Consider the following 18,227-nt stretch of genomic DNA (forward strand, 5'->3'; position numbering starts at 1 on the left):
CCATTGTGTTTTTCGCGAACTTTAACATAAGAAACAACAGACAAATCGCAAATTCCTCACACATGCAACATTTCCATTTCAACAATCAGCCCGCAGTTAGGGCCCGAACCCTGGATAAAAAGGATGTTCTAGATGCATCGAGCTAGGCGACATAAATACAGGCGCTGCATACGGGGTGGGTTCGGGCGCGAACGCGGCGATAGAGGGCGTTCCATTCAAATTACAGGCAACGGAGCGGTTTTTATTCACGCCATAAAAATCAGCACAAAGTAAAGGGAGCGTGACGCAACGGGCGGGGGTCGGCGCGAGGAACGGTTACAAGGTTCGCAGGCGACCGAGGGGCGGCGGCGAGGGGGGGGGGGGAGGGCGGCTCGGAATTGGAGCATCTGTCAGAATTGTTGAAACTCAACTGCGTTCGGTTTGCGCCCGAAACATTTCATGACTTACGTCACTCGGAAACCGCGGACCGCGGCGCTCCGACTCCGGTTCGGGGCGAGTGTCGAGTGCGCATGCGCGCGGGGGGCTCCGTGCCCCGCCGCCAACCCCCGCGACCCCCGACGCACCCGAGCGCCCCCTGCCGGCGCCACCGGTGATCCGGCAGGGGTGGCTCGCGGAGTTTCCAGGTCCGCCGAGCGGGATCCGAGAGCTGTGGCCGCTCTCGCGGGTTCGCAGGGGGAAAAACTTCGGTTGGAGAGTCCAAACCTCACTTTAAATCTACGACACACTGAAAAAAAATTCTCGGCGTTTTTACCAAGGTCCGTTGGTACCTTTACCATCTCACTTTTTACCAATTATTGGTAATTTTACCAAGACAGACTAGTAAGCTTACCTAAAAACCGGTATTTTTACTGTTTTTTTCAGGTAAGAATACCACTTTTATTGGTAATCAATTCCCGGTAACTTTGCCATTTTATCTCGGTAATTCTACCACAGTCGATAAAAAATATTGGCGTTTTTACCAAGGTCCAGTAAAATTACCGAGAAAGTTCAATAATTTTACCGAGATTTCTCGATAGAATTACCAATTCCATAAATTAATGGTAATTTTACCAAGAAAAAACTGGGATCAAATAGAACCCTGAATTCTTGGTAATTTTACCCTTTTCTTAGTAAATACACCGAGATTTTTTTTTCAGAGCAGGGGGAAAAACTTCGGTTGGAGAGTCCAAACCTCACTTTAAATCTACGATAGAACTGCAAAAAACAAAGTATCTCAGTTTTCGACTTCCTGTCGTGATGTAGAATCAGGGTGGCAAAATTTCATGGAATATGAGAGCTTGAAATTTCTAGTGAAATATTTCATGAAATTTCAGAAATTCATGAGGATCATGAGGATCCGAGAGCTGTGGCCGCTCTCGCAGGTTCGCAGAGGGGAAAATTTCGGTTGGAGAGTCCAAACCCCACTTTAAATCAACTATAGAACTGCAAAAAACAAAGTATCTCGGTTTTCGACTTCCTGTCATGATGTAGAATCAGGGTGGCAAAATTTCATGGAGTATAAAAGCTTGAAATTTGTCGTGAAATATTTCAGGAAATTTCAGAAATTCATGAAAAATATTGAAGAATGTGCACACTCGAAAAACAAGTATGGGAAGAGTGACTTACCGGCCGAGTTATGGATCATGGAGCCATAAAATATAGTTCATGGAGCCATGCTTATAGGTTCACGACTAATAAAGTATGTCTTAGGAAGCCATACTGTAGACGATAAGTCACTTTTGGTTAGAAATTATGGATCTCCGAGCCATTTTTGATGGGTCTCAGAGTCATACCTTTTTTTGAGTGCAGTTTCCTTTTCATGTTTCAAAAAATGTAAAAATTGCGACTTTCTTCTATCTTTGTGTGTTTGAGTACGGGTTGCATACTCTAGCCCCTGAGAAATATGAAGTATTTCACTGAAATCTCCAATATTTCGTGTCTGTCTTACGTTTCATGCCACCCTGTGTAGAATTAGCGGGTGTCCGGAATTTCGCATGATTAATTGTCATGGGAACGGAGTTCCCCATGATATTACAATCGTTCCGTTGCTTTCGCTATGGGATTCCCTATACCTCTGCGACCTTGAGCGTTTCGCCCAGTCTCCGATTTTTGGTAGATTTTCCGATGTATCAAAAACCGTTGTATTTTTTAGCCAATCATGTCTCTACGTCAAGTTGTGTTGATTTCTAAAATTCGCTTTCAGCGAGTTTTTTTCCACTTTGAGATGTCGTGTCTGACTGGTAAATCTGCGCAGAACCACGAAGTTCCGTTTTTAGGCAAATTCTTTTTTTTGGGAGGTTTTCATTGGCTATTTTTCGCCATCAGTTTTCTGTTCGTTGGTGCAAAAGATCGCCTACCTCGTTGCTCTTGAGAAGCCGCCATTATCCCACCTCAAATTTTAAACATAGATATAAAGAAATAATAACCATCGTACAAGGTGGAAAATTGCTCTGGAGGACCCGTTACGGATATATGAGCCAAAATCAGAACTCGATTGATGGATTTAATCCATGAATACAGAAATATTGCCTCAGCTTACTGCCGCGATCGCAAATGCATGGTGTGATGAACCTTGTGACATATGACAGCATAGGTAAACAATGTCTCACAGAGTAATACGGTTAATCCGTTGTCTCTTAGGACGCCAGTGGCCGAACTGTTGAAATCTCAAGGACGTCTTTTGTGAAGCCCCGCTCAGCGTCCGAGATCACTTAACTGTTCTCTTTTTCTCCATCATCATCCGAGCGGTGAGATAGCTCAGTTAGCTACGCCACTGTTCTGATTCTGGGAGAGCGTCACTTTTTGTGCGAGCGGGGGTTCGAATCTCGTAGGGGACAGCTAATTTTTACTGGTTGTATTGAATGTTTTAGACCAATCATCTAACAATAATTAATACTTGGCAACTTAGGAAGCACATAGGTCCCTTACGATGCGTATTCGGGCATATGTGTAGAGTAAAAATATCATACGTAGGGTGTCCCAAAAGTACCGGGACTGGTTCTGTAACTTCAAAAGTAAGATAGATACAGACATGATTTTGGTCTCATTTTAAAGATCAACTCAATACCTATCGATTAAAACCAAGATCAGCTCAATCGAATAAAAATTGACCGAGTTATGACAATTTGAAATTAGTGAGGAAAGTTTACCCCTACGGTTTTTAGGAAGATTTTTCGCTTACCAGGATTCAAAAAGTAAATATTCGTATCCACTTTCCTCCGAATCTTCCATAACTTCCTTTTGCTTTTCAAAGTACCGTCCATCAAACCGGATGCACTTTTTCATGCGCTCTTGCCACTTATCCAACATTGTTTTCCTGAATTCTTCCTCTGGGATGGAGTTGAAAAAGTTTTGAATTGCATTCTGGATTTCGGTCTTCGATACGAATCTTCGTCCGCGAAGCTCCTTTTTAAGCGTAGGAAACATCCAAAAATCACATGGAGCCAAGTCAGGGCTATAAGGGGGATGAGGGATTGTTTCAACTCCATTTTTACTCATAAATTCACGTGTTAAGCTCGATGTGTGAGGCCGCGCATTGTCTTGATGGAGTATCCACGAAGCTTTCAAGTCCGACCGTTTCCGGGAAATGTGCATTCTCAACTCCTTTAGTACTTTGCAATAATACGCACTGTCAACTGTTGTGTTTGATGGTACAAAATGTTGATAAATGACACCTCGAAAATAAAAAAACACAATAAGCATCACTTTATCGGCCGACTTTTCGATTTACGGCGATGAAGAATCTTCCTTAAAAACCGTAGGCGTAAACTTTCCTCGCTGATTTCAAATTGCCATAACTCGGTCAATTTTTATCCGATTGAGCTGATCTTGGTTTTAATCGATGGGTATTGAGTTGATCTTTAAAATGAGATCAAGATCATGTCTGTATCTATCTTACTTTCGAAGTTACAGAACAAGTTTTTTGGGATACCTTATGTATACTTTACGCCGAAAAAGCGAACCTGAAACTTAAATGCGTTAACTTCCGAAAACCATATATAATCCAACGAAAATAAATAATTGGTACATAACAGCTTTCTTGTATGCAAAGAAAATAATTAAAAATGTTAAAAAAGAGATGTCAACACAAAATTACATAGCCCCTTCAATTCAGAAGATACTACAAACGAACTGTACCTTAACATTTTCATATCCCAGAAGCTAACGTTCCCATGACGAATATTGCCATCGCTAGCGATTGCAAAATCCAACTTGTTTTATTTTTACGACGAAACTACTGAGTGAGCTGGGCACGAGAATATTCTCGGTTTCTAAGTAGTTTCAGGACATTCTGTCAACGATTTTTTTGTCCGCGCACCTTTTTTGTCCAGTAGTATACGCCTACGCGTAAAAGAAGCAACAGTGACTTGGTCCAAGCGTTATATTTTAATCGGTATGTAAAATTATATTGACAATATGGAAATGAGAAATTGAGAAAGAAGGAGGTGTTATTATGGTTGCTCATTTTCTGAATGAAATGTTATTACTTTCTCCTTTTGAATCATCTTTTTAAATTGTCATTGGTGAATATTTGGTTTTACATTTCTATCCTTAAAATATTGAAAGTACAATATACCTTATATATGTTTAGGTCCTTTTTTTTGTTTATTATTTTTTCTTTACGAAATTATTACTTCGTTTCGAAAACATTTATACTTTTAAAACGTGACAAATATTTGTAAAACCTTTTCCACGCGACATCAATCTCAATGAGCCGCAGTTGTGCCGACAGAAACTGCAAAAATGAATAAAAGAGGGGAAAAAACCAAGAAGCACGAGTTTTAACCCATTTGTACATCGATCTTATCAATTTAAATGGGAATACTCAATGCAGAGTGTGCTAACATGTTAAAATCATGAGTTAAAAAACGCTGACCATGCGAGTATAAATATTAAAACCTAACAGAGCTGAGCGGCGTGCTGCCAACGCGAGAGGCTCACTGGCGCCTAAAAACCTAAGTGGATACTTCACGCATTGCACAAAGCTTGAAGTATCCACTTAGGTTTGTAAGCGCCAATGCGCGCTTCGCGCTGGCCGCCCGCCGCTCCGCTCTGTTACCTAGGCTTTAATATTTATACTCGCATAGTCAGCGTTTTTTAACTCATGATTTGAACATGTTAGCACACTCTGCATTGATTATTCCCATATAAATTCATAAGATCGATAAGATCGGCGCCTGAAGCAACTATTTCACAACAGAGGTTTTGCACAGTATTATACGAAATTGAACGTATAAAGAATGACAGGCATCCTCTAAGGTACAGATCTTTCCTCGCAAAATAAATCAAGATACTTGTCGTACACAGGAAAAATCTAAGAGCCTTTAGTTGAGGCAAATATAGAGGTTCATCCGGTTCAGGTATAACAAGGTGGGAAAATCTTGAAAGATAATTAAGTCCTGTTACACCAAAGAGGTGTAGAGGGTTTTAGTGAATTTTGTCTCATGGAATTGACGCTCCCCCATTTTTACCAAAACTCTCAACTATATATTATTCTCCGTTGGACCAAACAGACAAAACAAAAAGACAAGCAAACCCTCATTCTTCCAAGACATTATATATTTTCATCCAAAAACGTCGTGAGCAATAAATTGTCGTTTGTATTTACATGTGGGCCAATTAACTATGGGTCTCAATAATTGGCACGTGGACCAAAACTCCCGTGCCGAAAAAACGCGTGGACGTAAATTACTTGAAGAAACAGGTGCGCGGATAACAAATCGTTGACGAAATGTCCTATAACCTTCTAAGTTGAACAGTTATTATCGGTGATATGACAAAATGACCTAATCTACTGAAATACATGTGTATAAAGAGGGTAATGTCACAAAGCGTCTTTTACTCTTATTTTTCTACAATTTTTGAAATTAGAAAAAAATATAGGAAAAAAATACCGCGTAAGCAGCTTAATAAGCTCTTTCAGATGAATTAAGGCATGAAATTGATTCGTGCTAAGACCCCATTTCGATGGTGAAATTGCGGAAATGCGCATATCTCGGTTTACGGAGTTGCAGACTTCCTGTTTTACTTTATTTCCTACGCAGGAAACTACCAAACGTCATTTCTTAAAAACTAGGGTAATTTTCACAGTAGTGTAATGAATATTCTGTGAAAATTTCAAGCTGTATACTGTTAGTTGGGTCCTTTTTTTAAAAAATACAGTATGAGTGGGAATTTTGAAACACTACAACCGAGATGCGCATTTTTGTAGTTTTGCCGTCGATTTGTGACCGTCCACGCAAATAGGGACTCCAGTCCGCAAAAACTTAAATTTTCCTTATTGATATCACATTAAAAGGGTGTGTTCTATGAGCATTTCAAAATAAAGAGTGCCCAAAGGGGTCACATCTTTTTCATCCTTCCGAGATAAGTCGACACGCGCATTTCTCGTGACAGGAAAAGCCATCTGACAAAAAAAATGATGGAGGCAATTAAATCTGGAGGTCAAATTATTTTTAAATCGGAGCCTCTGGGGTCATTAGGGATTCTCATTTAGACTTCCACGAGAGTCACGCCGGCGATTTTTGAACGATATATTAGCTCTGATTTGAGGCTATTTAGGTCGAATAATTGTTCAAAAAGGCAACCGAGCGCCAGGAATAGGGTTAAAACCGGCTTGTTGTTCCAATGAGCCATGGGAATTCGACAGGGACACATCTATTTGCGGATGAGCCCTGTGATGCTGGTATCCTCATGCAATTCAATGCCCACCTGAAAAATTATTTTTTCCTCTTGACGGATATATGCATATTAATTTCGTAATTCGTGCATAATTTGCCGTTTTTCTTTTCCTTTAGCTTCAAATCGCTTCAAAATTGGTCGTTACCAGTGCGTTATGAGTGTATGTTTGAGGTCTGAAGATAATAAACTGGACCTATTTATGCTGAAAGGAACTATGTGCATAGGGTTTGCGTGATACATATAGTTCCTTTTGGCATAAATATGTTCAAATGTCACCTAAAAAGCCACCGCTGTCTACTAAAAAAAAGAGAGAAAACTTCGTGTTCAGCATCAAGGATACGTCTGATTTTAACCCGGTTAAACCAGCAACGCGTGTACCCCAATCGTTGTAGTGTACGTAGAGGGTATCTAAAGGCTGGAGTATGGGATGGTATGTATTGTGGTGTAGTAACAGTTGGTCTTCAGCACCAAGCGGTTGTTGTATAATAGTAATTTTATTGGTGCTCAGCGTCGACTAGGGTTAGCCAGGTCGGGGGCACTCACTTTTCATTTTCAGTGTATATGCCTTATCTAGAATATTAATTGTGCAAAATTGCCGGCAACATTTCAGCTATTTATAACGCGCCCCTTCTTACATTAATAATCTATGGATGTGCGTGCCCACAGTCTTCAAATTTTTAAAGTATGATCCCAATTTTTTCCTCTTCATTTTTTTGCCTCAAAGCCACCCTCCAGGACATCGAAACCCTTGTCAGAATTCGAGCCGCATAGTGGTCGGGAAGAGGATCCCCAGTATTTCTAATTCTACCATCAAAATGACGAAAAACCTCCGATTATGGTGTCAATTTGACGACCACGCTCTGGGTACTTGACGTCAATGGGAGCATTATTGGGAACAAGAGTTTCTATTGAGCCGCTCTCTTGTTTGTCCACGACAATTTGGCAAATTAATAAACAATTAATTAGAGGATAAATTTAATTAGAGGGAGCTGTAAGGGAGGCGGAAGAGGCGAGTCGGGGTGAGTAAACAAGGAGCTACCGGTCGCAGCCTGGGGTGCTCCAGGGGCAGGTCATACCGGGGGTCAGCCACTGCAGAGGAGGACAAGTTGTTCTGCAGAATTCGGAGCATTCGACCTGGATGAGAGCTTTGAACAATAGGCTGATCACAAAACTCGATTGATTTTAAAGGGAATGAGCTTGAAGTCTGACCATCAATACTGACAGGCTAAGGAAGAATGCTGAATGCAGTATGAACCTTCAGACGTTGCCAGATTTCCTCTTATAAAAGACGAAATTTAAAGGGAACATGTGAATATTTTTCTTCGAAGTTTTCGGATAGTTATATTCTCAATTCGATCTGAAGTATCTGAAAATTTCAGGGAGAAATATTCATGACTTTCCTCAAAAATAAATATGTTGTCGAAAGAAATGTCGCTGAATTCGGAGCTTTCGACCTGACTGAGAGCTTTAAACAATAGGCTGATCACAAAATCCGATTGAAACTAACAATAAATGGTATGATCTCGATGTGTGACCGTCAATGCTGACATGCTAAGGAAGAGTGCAGTATGAGCCCTTAGACGTCGCCAGATCTCCTCCAATTAAAGACGAAAGTTAAAGGAAATATGTGAATATTTTTCTTCAAAGTATTCGGATAACTGTATTCGTAATTTGATGTGAAGTATCTGCAAATTTCCAGGAGAAATATTCATAACTTTCCTCAAAAATAAATATTTTGTCGAAAGAAATTTGGCAACATCTGAAAGTACATACGGTGTTTTTTTTTAGCATGGCAAAGTGAAGAAAGATACCTTATACCTCGGGAACTCATAATTTAACGGAGAAATTTTATTGCTGCATGAGAGTGCTCAATGAGCTGAGTTGACAGTATGTATTTTTATGGTTTTTCTCCGATTGGGGAAATTTTTGATGTAGCACCACAGCCAGTGATAGGATGAAGCCCTCCCTCGGCTTAAATCATAAAGCTTCAAATTCTTATCAATAATTTATCGGGCTGCTTTTATCTGATTAAAAAGAAGGGTTACCAGCTAAGAACAACCGCAACGCTATGAAACTAAAAATTTTGTTCAACTATAGGGGAAGAGTTCAACATTTTTAGAGACTACTTGCGCTTGTTACTTTTTCTGTTTTTGTATTTATTTTTTTCTTGGGAAAACTCATCTTCAGTGTCATCACGTGGTAATTTCCAAAGTTGATGTGGAAATTACGGGTTAGAAAGCTCACTGTGAATATGTTAGTAAACTTTTTCCTTTTGTCACCGTTCTTTGCGGAAACAGTAACTGGACTGACTGCAGTCGAGTGTGACTTAACCTATGAGGAGAGGAAATCAGCGCTCACGAAATCTCGAATTATTCCTGAGGTGATAAAGAAAATGCCGGAACATCCCCTTCAGGTATGACTTTTGAATGGTCCAATTTAGCTTTCTTTAAGTATGGATCGGATTGTTTCTTTCAAATAATAGAAAATTTACTGATTATAAAAAATTTGGAATGAAAGTGGTGGAAAAAGTAATGATGCAGCTCGATCGTTTATTTTCACATCACGTGCATTAAGGTATATCTCACACAAAGTAATTGTCAAAGAGTAAACCACAATTTCAAGAGCTTTTAGGAATTTTTGTCTTCTTTATTGCTGAAAAAACTGAAAATCTCGAATACTTTTTGATGGAGGCATTATCAAATTCTGTCCACTGTTCCGCAGAGGTCATTGAAGGTTTAGATTAAATCTGTTCTTAGGGACTTCAAGAGAGGTTTCCTCTACTTAACAAATGTGCTGCTATTGGGTACAGATATGGGCTTCCAGATTAATTTTAACCTCTAATGGTTTGAGGCTTTATCGTGATATATTTCCACTGATCGGATCACCACTCCAACACTTAAATGGCGCTCACAGACACTTACAAAATACATTCATGAATATATATCCATATACGGATGACCAAAGTGCACAATCACGTATCATTATTGCAATGTTCCAAAATTTCGGATCCGATTTTATCTTTTCGAAGAGAAACAAGCCATTATTGTAGCTTGAATTTCTACAGAATATTCTGCAACCCGAAAAGATACATCACGGAAGTTTTCAAGAAATTACGTTAACTGTTTTTTTTTTTTTTAAAAATAAAGAAAAAATAGTTTAAATGCAAGAATTTTGCAACGCCACAGACGAAGATATGTGGTTTTTCAATGTGACCGGCGAATTTTATATGATATTTTAGTTGATAGATATTTTGTTGATATTTTAGTTGAGAATTTCGGATGATCTGCTTGAATATATAATCAAAATTCTCCACGTACTTGCGGCTTTACGAATTAATTTTCACACATACTAAAAAATACATTTTTGACTCATTTCAGGTAAAATACGTGGAAAATAAGACGGTCAATTACGGGAACGAACTTGAAGCCCATAAACTTGAGTTTGAGCCCTATAGAGTTAAATGGCCCTGTGAGCTTCAAACATACTACACTTTGATTATGATAGGTGAGGGTATACTTATGGGTTATAATATAAGCTCCTTAGTTTTAGAATGTTTCTGATGATTGTAGCAACATAAGTGAAAAGAGAAAGCTAAAAGATGAAGTTCATTTTGCCTCAATGAACCATAAGATGACTTTGCATGGAAAAATCAAGTGGATCTGTTATTACACACAAAAACTTTCAACCTACATTACCTGAATTTACGTGTAAACATTTTTACCAAAAAAAAAAATACCTCCAGTAATTATTTTTGTAATTATCAAAAATATACAACACCCGTATAACATGGTGTGATTTTCTAAAGGGTATCCCTGGGTAAGGGCACCAAAATGCCCCTCGTCACGGATTTTGAATTTAATGGTCTAAACCCTTTCAGGAGGTCCTAAAAACATGGTTTTGGGCAATTTTACCCTCCTGACCCCAACCACCCCCCCTCCAGCCCCGAAAAACCCATTTTTCGGGGAATTTTGGGGTATTTTCACGTTTTATTTCATATCTCCCGCAATTTTCGATAAAAATGCACCAAAATTTCACCAATTACACATCAGACCAGTCAGATTCTTGGGTAAAAAAATCAAATTTATCGTACCTTATTTAGGCCCCTAAAAAAATTCGTAAAAATCGTTTATTTCCAATTTTTTTCAGATTTTAGCGGTTTTAAAAAAAATGAGGACACATACATTTTTTGTTTTTGCCTTAAAATGTAGGTAATATACCCAGTTGTTACCAAAAAAAATCTCAAGCCTTCACGCGTGGTGCGTCCCACCGAAAAAATGGTTTTTTTGGCGCCAAAACGGTTAAAATGGCTCTTTTGGCAACGGTTTACTCGCACGCTATCAAGATTGTAACACTAAAATCACTAATTTTTGGTTTCAATGTTTCAAGAGGCATGCCCTAGTATCGTCAGAAAAGGTTTCAAGTCAATCGAGTCCTTGCGCCCCACGTAAAGTACCGGTTTTTGGCGCCGAAATGGTCATCATTGCTATTTCAGAAGAGGTTACTCGCGTAGGGTGGCCCTTATTTTTGAATTTACGGAGTTTAAAGTGCGGAACCCTGCAAATGGTTTCATTTGACGAGAAAATAACGGGGAAAAAAATAAAAATTGAGAAAACAGCGTTTTAAAACGCGCCTCAAAGAGCCTAAAGTTCCGAGCGTGGCGTGCGAAGACGCGTTTTTTCGTCATTTCGCGAATTTTTTTCCTCCCTTTAAAATGTTCCTACGGCTTTGAAATTTTTAGAGATTATACACTGTTTAGAGTACTTTACGAGAAAAATAATGAAATTTACATAGCTCAGTTTAAAATTCTCTTTTATCCCCATCAAAGAGGCCACATCATGCGATTTCGTCGATGATTGTTCATAACATTCTCTCGGCACGGTTTGCCTGAACGAGATTAAATTTTTTGAAGAGTCAAAAGCAAAAATTCTTCAGATTCTAGAAGTAGAGTGTCTACCGAGTCATTTAAACCAAAAATAAACAATTCTGTTCAGCTGCTGGAAAACAAGTCGATTTAATGGTATTTCGGGGCTAACAAGCAAATAATGAACGATATAAAGGGAAAATCGGCAAAATCGCACGACGTGGCCTCTTTGATGGGGATAAAAGAGAATTTTAAACTGAGCTATGTAAATTTCATTATTTTTCTCGTAAAGTACTCTAAACAGTGTATAATCTCTAAAAATTTCAAAGCCGTAGGAACATTTTAAAGGGAGGAAAAAAATTCGCGAAATGACGAAAAAACGCGTCTTCGCACGCCACGCTCGGAACTTTAGGCTCTTTGAGGCGCGTTTTAAAACGCTGTTTTCTCAATTTTTATTTTTTCCCCGTTATTTTCTCGTCAAATGAAACCATTTGCAGGGTTCCGCACTTTAAACTCCGTAAATTCAAAAATAAGGGCCACCCTACGCGAGTAACCTCTTCTGAAATAGCAATGATGACCATTTCGGCGCCAAAAACCGGTACTTTACGTGGGGCGCAAGGACTCGATTGACTTGAAACCTTTTCTGACGATACTAGGGCATGCCTCTTGAAACATTGAAACCAAAAATTAGTGATTTTAGTGTTACAATCTTGATAGCGTGCGAGTAAACCGTTGCCAAAAGAGCCATTTTAACCGTTTTGGCGCCAAAAAAACCATTTTTTCGGTGGGACGCACCACGCGTGAAGGCTTGAGATTTTTTTTGGTAACAACTGGGTATATTACCTACATTTTAAGGCAAAAACAAAAAATGTATGTGTCCTCATTTTTTTTAAAACCGCTAAAATCTGAAAAAAATTGGAAATAAACGATTTTTACGAATTTTTTTAGGGGCCTAAATAAGGTACGATAAATTTGATTTTTTTACCCAAGAATCTGACTGGTCTGATGTGTAATTGGTGAAATTTTGGTGCATTTTTATCGAAAATTGCGGGAGATATGAAATAAAACGTGAAAATACCCCAAAATTCCCCGAAAAATGGGTTTTTCGGGGCTGGAGGGGGGGTGGTTGGGGTCAGGAGGGTAAAATTGCCCAAAACCATGTTTTTAGGACCTCCTGAAAGGGTTTAGACCATTAAATTCAAAATCCGTGACGAGGGGCATTTTGGTGCCCTTACCCAGGGATACCCTTTATCATTTTAATTAATAATTTTAACAGATATACAATAATCAAGTTATTCATATGTGCAGTTATTAATATGCAAAATTCGCTCTTTTGAGTTAAAAGTTTTAGGAGAAAGTAAAGCTTCACATAATTAGAGATACACGTTTTCCAATCTAAATCCAAATTTTCTGCATGGTTGCGTTAAAAGATATGCGCTTGGCATCTTTCTTCTGATAATGAAGATAAAAAATCGAAAAGTAAATTTATTGGAACTTTATATCATATGCTTTAGATTAAGGGGAAATTAAGTCTAACGTGTTTTACGTCATTTGAATCAGATCCAGATGTACCATCGGCAAAGAATCCAAAGAAAAAGGAAGAACTACTGTGGCTGGTTGGGAATATCAGGGGAATTTTTATTTTGACAGCTAAACATGTTGCAAAATATTTGCAACCGGATCCGGAGGAGGACACAGGTCAGTGTGAAAAATCAGTCATTAAAAACATTGACCAAAATGAACGAAAACGAAAAAACTAGTTTTGGTTGAAATCATTAATGCATAATTTTTTCAAAAACTACCTATTCTTATACGCATGCGCCTTGTCCTCCAAGCCCCTTAACCCTTTGTTGCACGGTGGTATACATGTCATACCACTTCGGTTTTTAATTTTTACAGCGCTGCCAATGTGATGAGCGGACTCAACTACTGAATCATTGGGTCCAATATACCTCTGGTTATCATTGCTAAATGGTATGACCATTCATTTCTACAAAATGACATGGCTACAGCGTATTGTATGTCATGAAAACCCGGTATTTTAGGTTATGTCGGATCCGCATTGTTTTTCTTCGAGTCGTGTGTGAAAAATAGGTGTTATTTTTTAGATAAATGTGATTATCTAATCTAACTAGCCGTAATTTACTAGGTGCATTGCAGTTTTTACTTGATTTTTCATTTTGGTCGATTTTCTGAGCTGAAATAAAGTGGTATGACAGTTATACCACCGCACACACAGCATTTTGTAGATAACTCAATTTTCTGTGCATTCTCGAGGAAATCTTTCTCCCCGTTTCAAGTTTTGATCCCAATGTCACTCGAGAACCGACATTTCCTTGTCCTAAGCGTATTTCTCGGGTGAAGGGTGAAGCTACATACCTCTCAAATTCAGTCGCCATCTTGGATTTGGGGCACCCTCTTTGACCGGGGTTTTTTTATGACTGCATGCTTGAAATGTGCGACTAAAGTGATATAAGAATTGAAATCTAACTTGTCTAATCACATAAAATCCAAAAAATGCTCCCTCCTACCTTTCAAAATTGGCAGCCATCTTGGATTTAGGGTACCCCCTTTGAAAAGGAGGCCTTTATGACTTCATATATGAAATTCACAACAAAAATCTTATCAGAATTGATATCTGATATTGATATCAGATGCCTGATCACGTAAGAATTTAAAAAATACACCCTCCTGCCTTTCAAATTTGACCGCCATCTTGGCTTTTGGGACACCCTCTTTGACCGGGGGGGGGGGGGGGGTTGGTGGGGGTGTTATGACTTTATATATAATGTGGGTGACCAAAGTGACATTGGAATTGATACCTAACTTGCCTAATCACTTATAATTTCAAAAAATGCACCCTCCTGCCTTTTAGATTTGGCCGCCATCTTGGATTTAGGGTACCCCCTTCGACCAGGAGGCATTTATGACTACATATAAAATTTACGAAAAAAGGTACATCAGAATTGATATTTCAGGTGTCCGGTCAAGTAAAAATTTAAAAAATACACCTTGCTGTCTTTCAAATTCGGCCGCCATCTTGGATTTGGGGCACTGTTGTGGATTGGAGGGCTTTTATGACTTCACATTTGAAATCGACGACCAAATTTACATCAGAATTGATACCTCACTTGCCCAATAACGTAAAATTTTTAAAAGAAATGCACCCTTCTGCCTTTCAAATTTAGTCGCCATCTTTGATTTGGGGCTTTTTCGTTGACCGGGGGGCTATTATGACTTCTTATATGAAATTCTGAATCCTTATATGGAATTTTGGACCAAAATTTCATAAGAATTGATATCTCACTTGCCTAATCACGTAAAAATTTACAAAATGCACCCTCCTGCCTTTCAAAGTCAGATATATTGAATTCGGGGCAGTATCTTTGACTGTGGAGGGGGGGGGGGGTGGCTGTTCTGACTTCATACATTTAATCTACTACCAAAATGACCCAGAAAATGATACCTCACATGCCACTCTTTATTGACCACAAATATTCTTTAGTTTTTTCCTGCCCCCCCCCCCCCTCCCACAAAAAAATAAGTTTCCCCTGGAACTTCAAATATACACCCCTTTTTCTTTTTCTTCTTTTCCCCCATTCCATCCACCCTAATTCTGTGTAGTCACAAAGTTTTTGGATTTTGACCTTTTTCATATTCATTAAAAAAAAATTTGCTTATGTTTGAAATTTCAATTTTGATTTTTTTTTATTTATATTTATTTTCATCTTGACTGCCGTTCTCCACTCGCTGGAACCCCCCCCCCCCCTCCTAAACCTGACCCAAAAATTATATATGTGATAATCGATATTACTAAAATTAGAAAGTTGAAATCATACATACATACAAATGTACTCTATGTACTAAAATCCAATGTGGTCAGCAAAGTGGTATGACAGTTATACCACCGCACAATGACAAACCTGGAACGTCAGTGTGCGGTGGTATGACAGTTCTACCACTTTTCCTACCCCTACAGAATTTTTCAGAAGGGATGAAAAAAAATTTTGAAGCGTTTTTTGTGCTTATCTTTCTGATTAAATTTGAACCATAACATTTTTTTTAAAAAAATGAAATTTTTTTTTTCCGTGCAACAAAGGGTTTAAATGTAAATAAATTTCACGAAGGGATCTCTGAACCAATGAACAAGTGTAGAGTTCGACTCTTTGGATGCAAATAATTAGGGAGGGAGGGGGTCCATTTTGATGAATGCATAACATGCTGTGCTCTTTCATGACAAAAAATATTTTCATGATGCTAAAATTCATCAAAATACTATCAGAAGTATCGGTCTCATGGACAAAAGTATGCTGGAAATGGCATGTGCTTTCACGGAGGACTTGTGATCAAGTTTTAAGTCGAAGAATTCCGTCAGCTTTGTTGTAAACACGTTTAGGAGACATGCATCAATTTAATTATGTAGAAAACAAATGAATTGTGGGGCGAGAGATTAGGTCGTCCTGGAATGATCACTGATAACATTTTGATAATTTTGAAACTTTTATTCCATGCACTTTAATGACGGATTTTCAGGTTTACACAGGATCGTCTTCATTTTGTTTAAACAACCGAATGGCGTGATCAAGTTCAACGAAACGAACGACTATAATGATTTGTAAGCTGATTATTTCATCTCTTAATTTTTTCTGCTTTTGTAGTGTTCAATTCTTAATTGGACCAAGTTCATCAGAAAGGAAACCAACCCACATATTCGAAAAAATTGAGTCAAGAATTTTTTTGAGTTCCACTAGTCGTATTTCTTCCCCTGCCAAAAACTAAAAGTCGAGAAAAAAAAAATTAGCCTGTGTGTTAAGAGGAGTTAAAGTTCATTTTATACATTGAGCCTCATGGAGAAATAAAACTTCTGATCTCTTTTTCTCAGTTTCAACTTTATATGGATTGGTTCTCCTTTCTCTTAAACTCGGTTCAAAATTGGAAAAAGCAATATAGCAGAAGGTTGAAAGACGATAGTCAAGCAAAATGAAAACCGTGAGCGATACTATATTCGTGCTGCACTATTTGTTGAGTGGAGCACTCTTATAAAGGTCATTTCTTAACAGTTGACCATTTTCAAGCTGAATATTTATTTCTAATGGACAAATCGTGCATTGGACACTGAAAAGCGTATCACATTGCTAGAGAAATTTCCTATTGGACAATGTGGACATTGGTCATTTAGAGCAGAACATTTTAGCCTGTCACCGAGCCGCCTCGTTTAAATCGTAGACGCTCGGTGAAGTGTAGGCACATCAGAACTCATATTAGAATAAATGTGATATATTTGGAGGGCAAAAAGAGTTGAATATGGTGAGAAACTTTGTAATTTGATAACATTTGATACGTTCATTCAGATGGGATGCATCCATGCATCCATGCCTTTCATGTATAATAATGTAATATTGATTAAGTGTATATTTGATCTAATAATAGGGGTGATCTGGACTGTCGGTACCACTTTTCAACGAAAAAATTTGCCAAGAAGTACAACCTAGGCGATCCTTATGCGGTTAACTTTTTCACTACGAGGTGGATATTTGTACCTACAACAGAGGACCTTTGGGGTCCAGAGATACCCATCGTTGACCAAGAACAAGTAGTAAATTGGGATGACGACTAAATGGTAACAGATTGCATCGCCCACTGAGACGGCAAGTTAAAAATTTCATCAGAACTTTTTACGATAAACTTTTCAAGAACAATATCTCCTCACGGACACGAAACAAGATCGTCATTAGGCTCAGAGTTTGGATGGTGGTGACAAATTTTTACAGATGAAATGGACATATTTATTGTAAAAAGAACCAGATAGATGTGAGAAAGATGGGGTATGCTCTTTGCTCGTGCAAGCTGCATAAGAACCAATGTAAAACTGGACGTGATTTTTTGGGGAAAATAGAAAAATGGGATTTAACATTAAATCAAATGGAATTAAGCGGCAAGATATGCTAAGTCGTGAGCCGTTGGCATACGCAGAAAGCGTTGTGGACAGGGCTCATGAATTAAAGGCTCAGATCCGCGGACTGTCGTCTCCGACGTCGCCGCTGACGTCACTGGCGTTTTAAAATTCCCATTCATTTTAACGGCCCTCAACTAACAAGCACACTCTCCCTTTTCCACTCGTTTCTGGTTCTTTTTAGCATACGACCAAATCAAGATGGAGGAGACCATGCTGCACGGAAAAAAATATCACCATCCCAACTGTACTCCTAGCTGATTTTGGCGCCAGATATTAAAGTAGTTGCACAAGCCAGAGGTATGCTTAAGTCAGCTGAAAGTATGGTTGAATCAATTATATCTCTGGCTGGTGACCTTGCAGTCAGCATAAGTGTGGTTGGGTTAACTGTACCGCTGGCTGGTGCCTTTACACTTGTAGCTGGTGCAACTACTCTTGCGGCTGGCACACAGTAGATTGACTCGGACATGAAATTTTTGACCGAAACTACGAATTTTGATGTTTATTTCCTCACATTTTACATTTCAAGAGGTGCTTTAGTTAGAAAATTTCACGAGAAAACCAATGGAACTTTTAAAACCTTAAAATTGTGTATGAACGGAGTTATAGGCATTTAAAGTTTCCAAATTTTGTCCGACCTACCAAATATTGACTCGATGTGAGGCGCCAAAATCAGCTGGAAGATTGTGCTGCGCTAGGTGTCATGGTTTTTAAAGAGTGAAACCTCCCTTAGTACTATGAACGAAGACCAAA

At 38.7% G+C, this 18,227-nt stretch overlaps 2 protein-coding genes across 7 annotated transcripts in view; one reads left to right on the forward strand and one right to left on the reverse strand.

The window, feature by feature from the left end:
• Nucleotides 1-18,227, reverse strand: part of LOC140223753 (plasma membrane calcium-transporting ATPase 3-like) — a 310,994-nt gene that overhangs the window by 281,318 nt on the left and 11,449 nt on the right. The window lies entirely within an intron of this gene.
• LOC109038282 (protein D3) overlaps nt 8,723-18,227 on the forward strand; it is a 28,814-nt gene continuing 19,309 nt past the window's right edge. For 5 of the 6 annotated variants that reach the window (XR_011900362.1, XR_011900363.1, XR_011900364.1 and 2 more), the window contains exons 1-5: nt 8,723-9,073; nt 10,038-10,164; nt 13,082-13,219; nt 16,055-16,136; nt 16,952-17,169. Coding sequence is in view for 3 of the 6 variants with exons in the window: in XM_072303346.1 (XP_072159447.1) it covers nt 8,876-9,073; nt 10,038-10,164; nt 13,082-13,219; nt 16,055-16,136; nt 16,952-17,138 (732 nt within the window). In the remaining 3 variants the exon portion in view is untranslated. Of the gene's footprint in view, nt 9,074-10,037; nt 10,165-13,081; nt 13,220-16,054; nt 16,137-16,951; nt 17,445-18,227 lie in introns of those variants that run through there. The other variant, XM_019053305.2, reaches the window with a different exon arrangement.

This window comes from Bemisia tabaci, chromosome 8 (assembly GCF_918797505.1).
Source record: "Bemisia tabaci chromosome 8, PGI_BMITA_v3".
Classification (NCBI taxonomy): Eukaryota; Metazoa; Arthropoda; class Insecta; order Hemiptera; family Aleyrodidae; genus Bemisia; species Bemisia tabaci.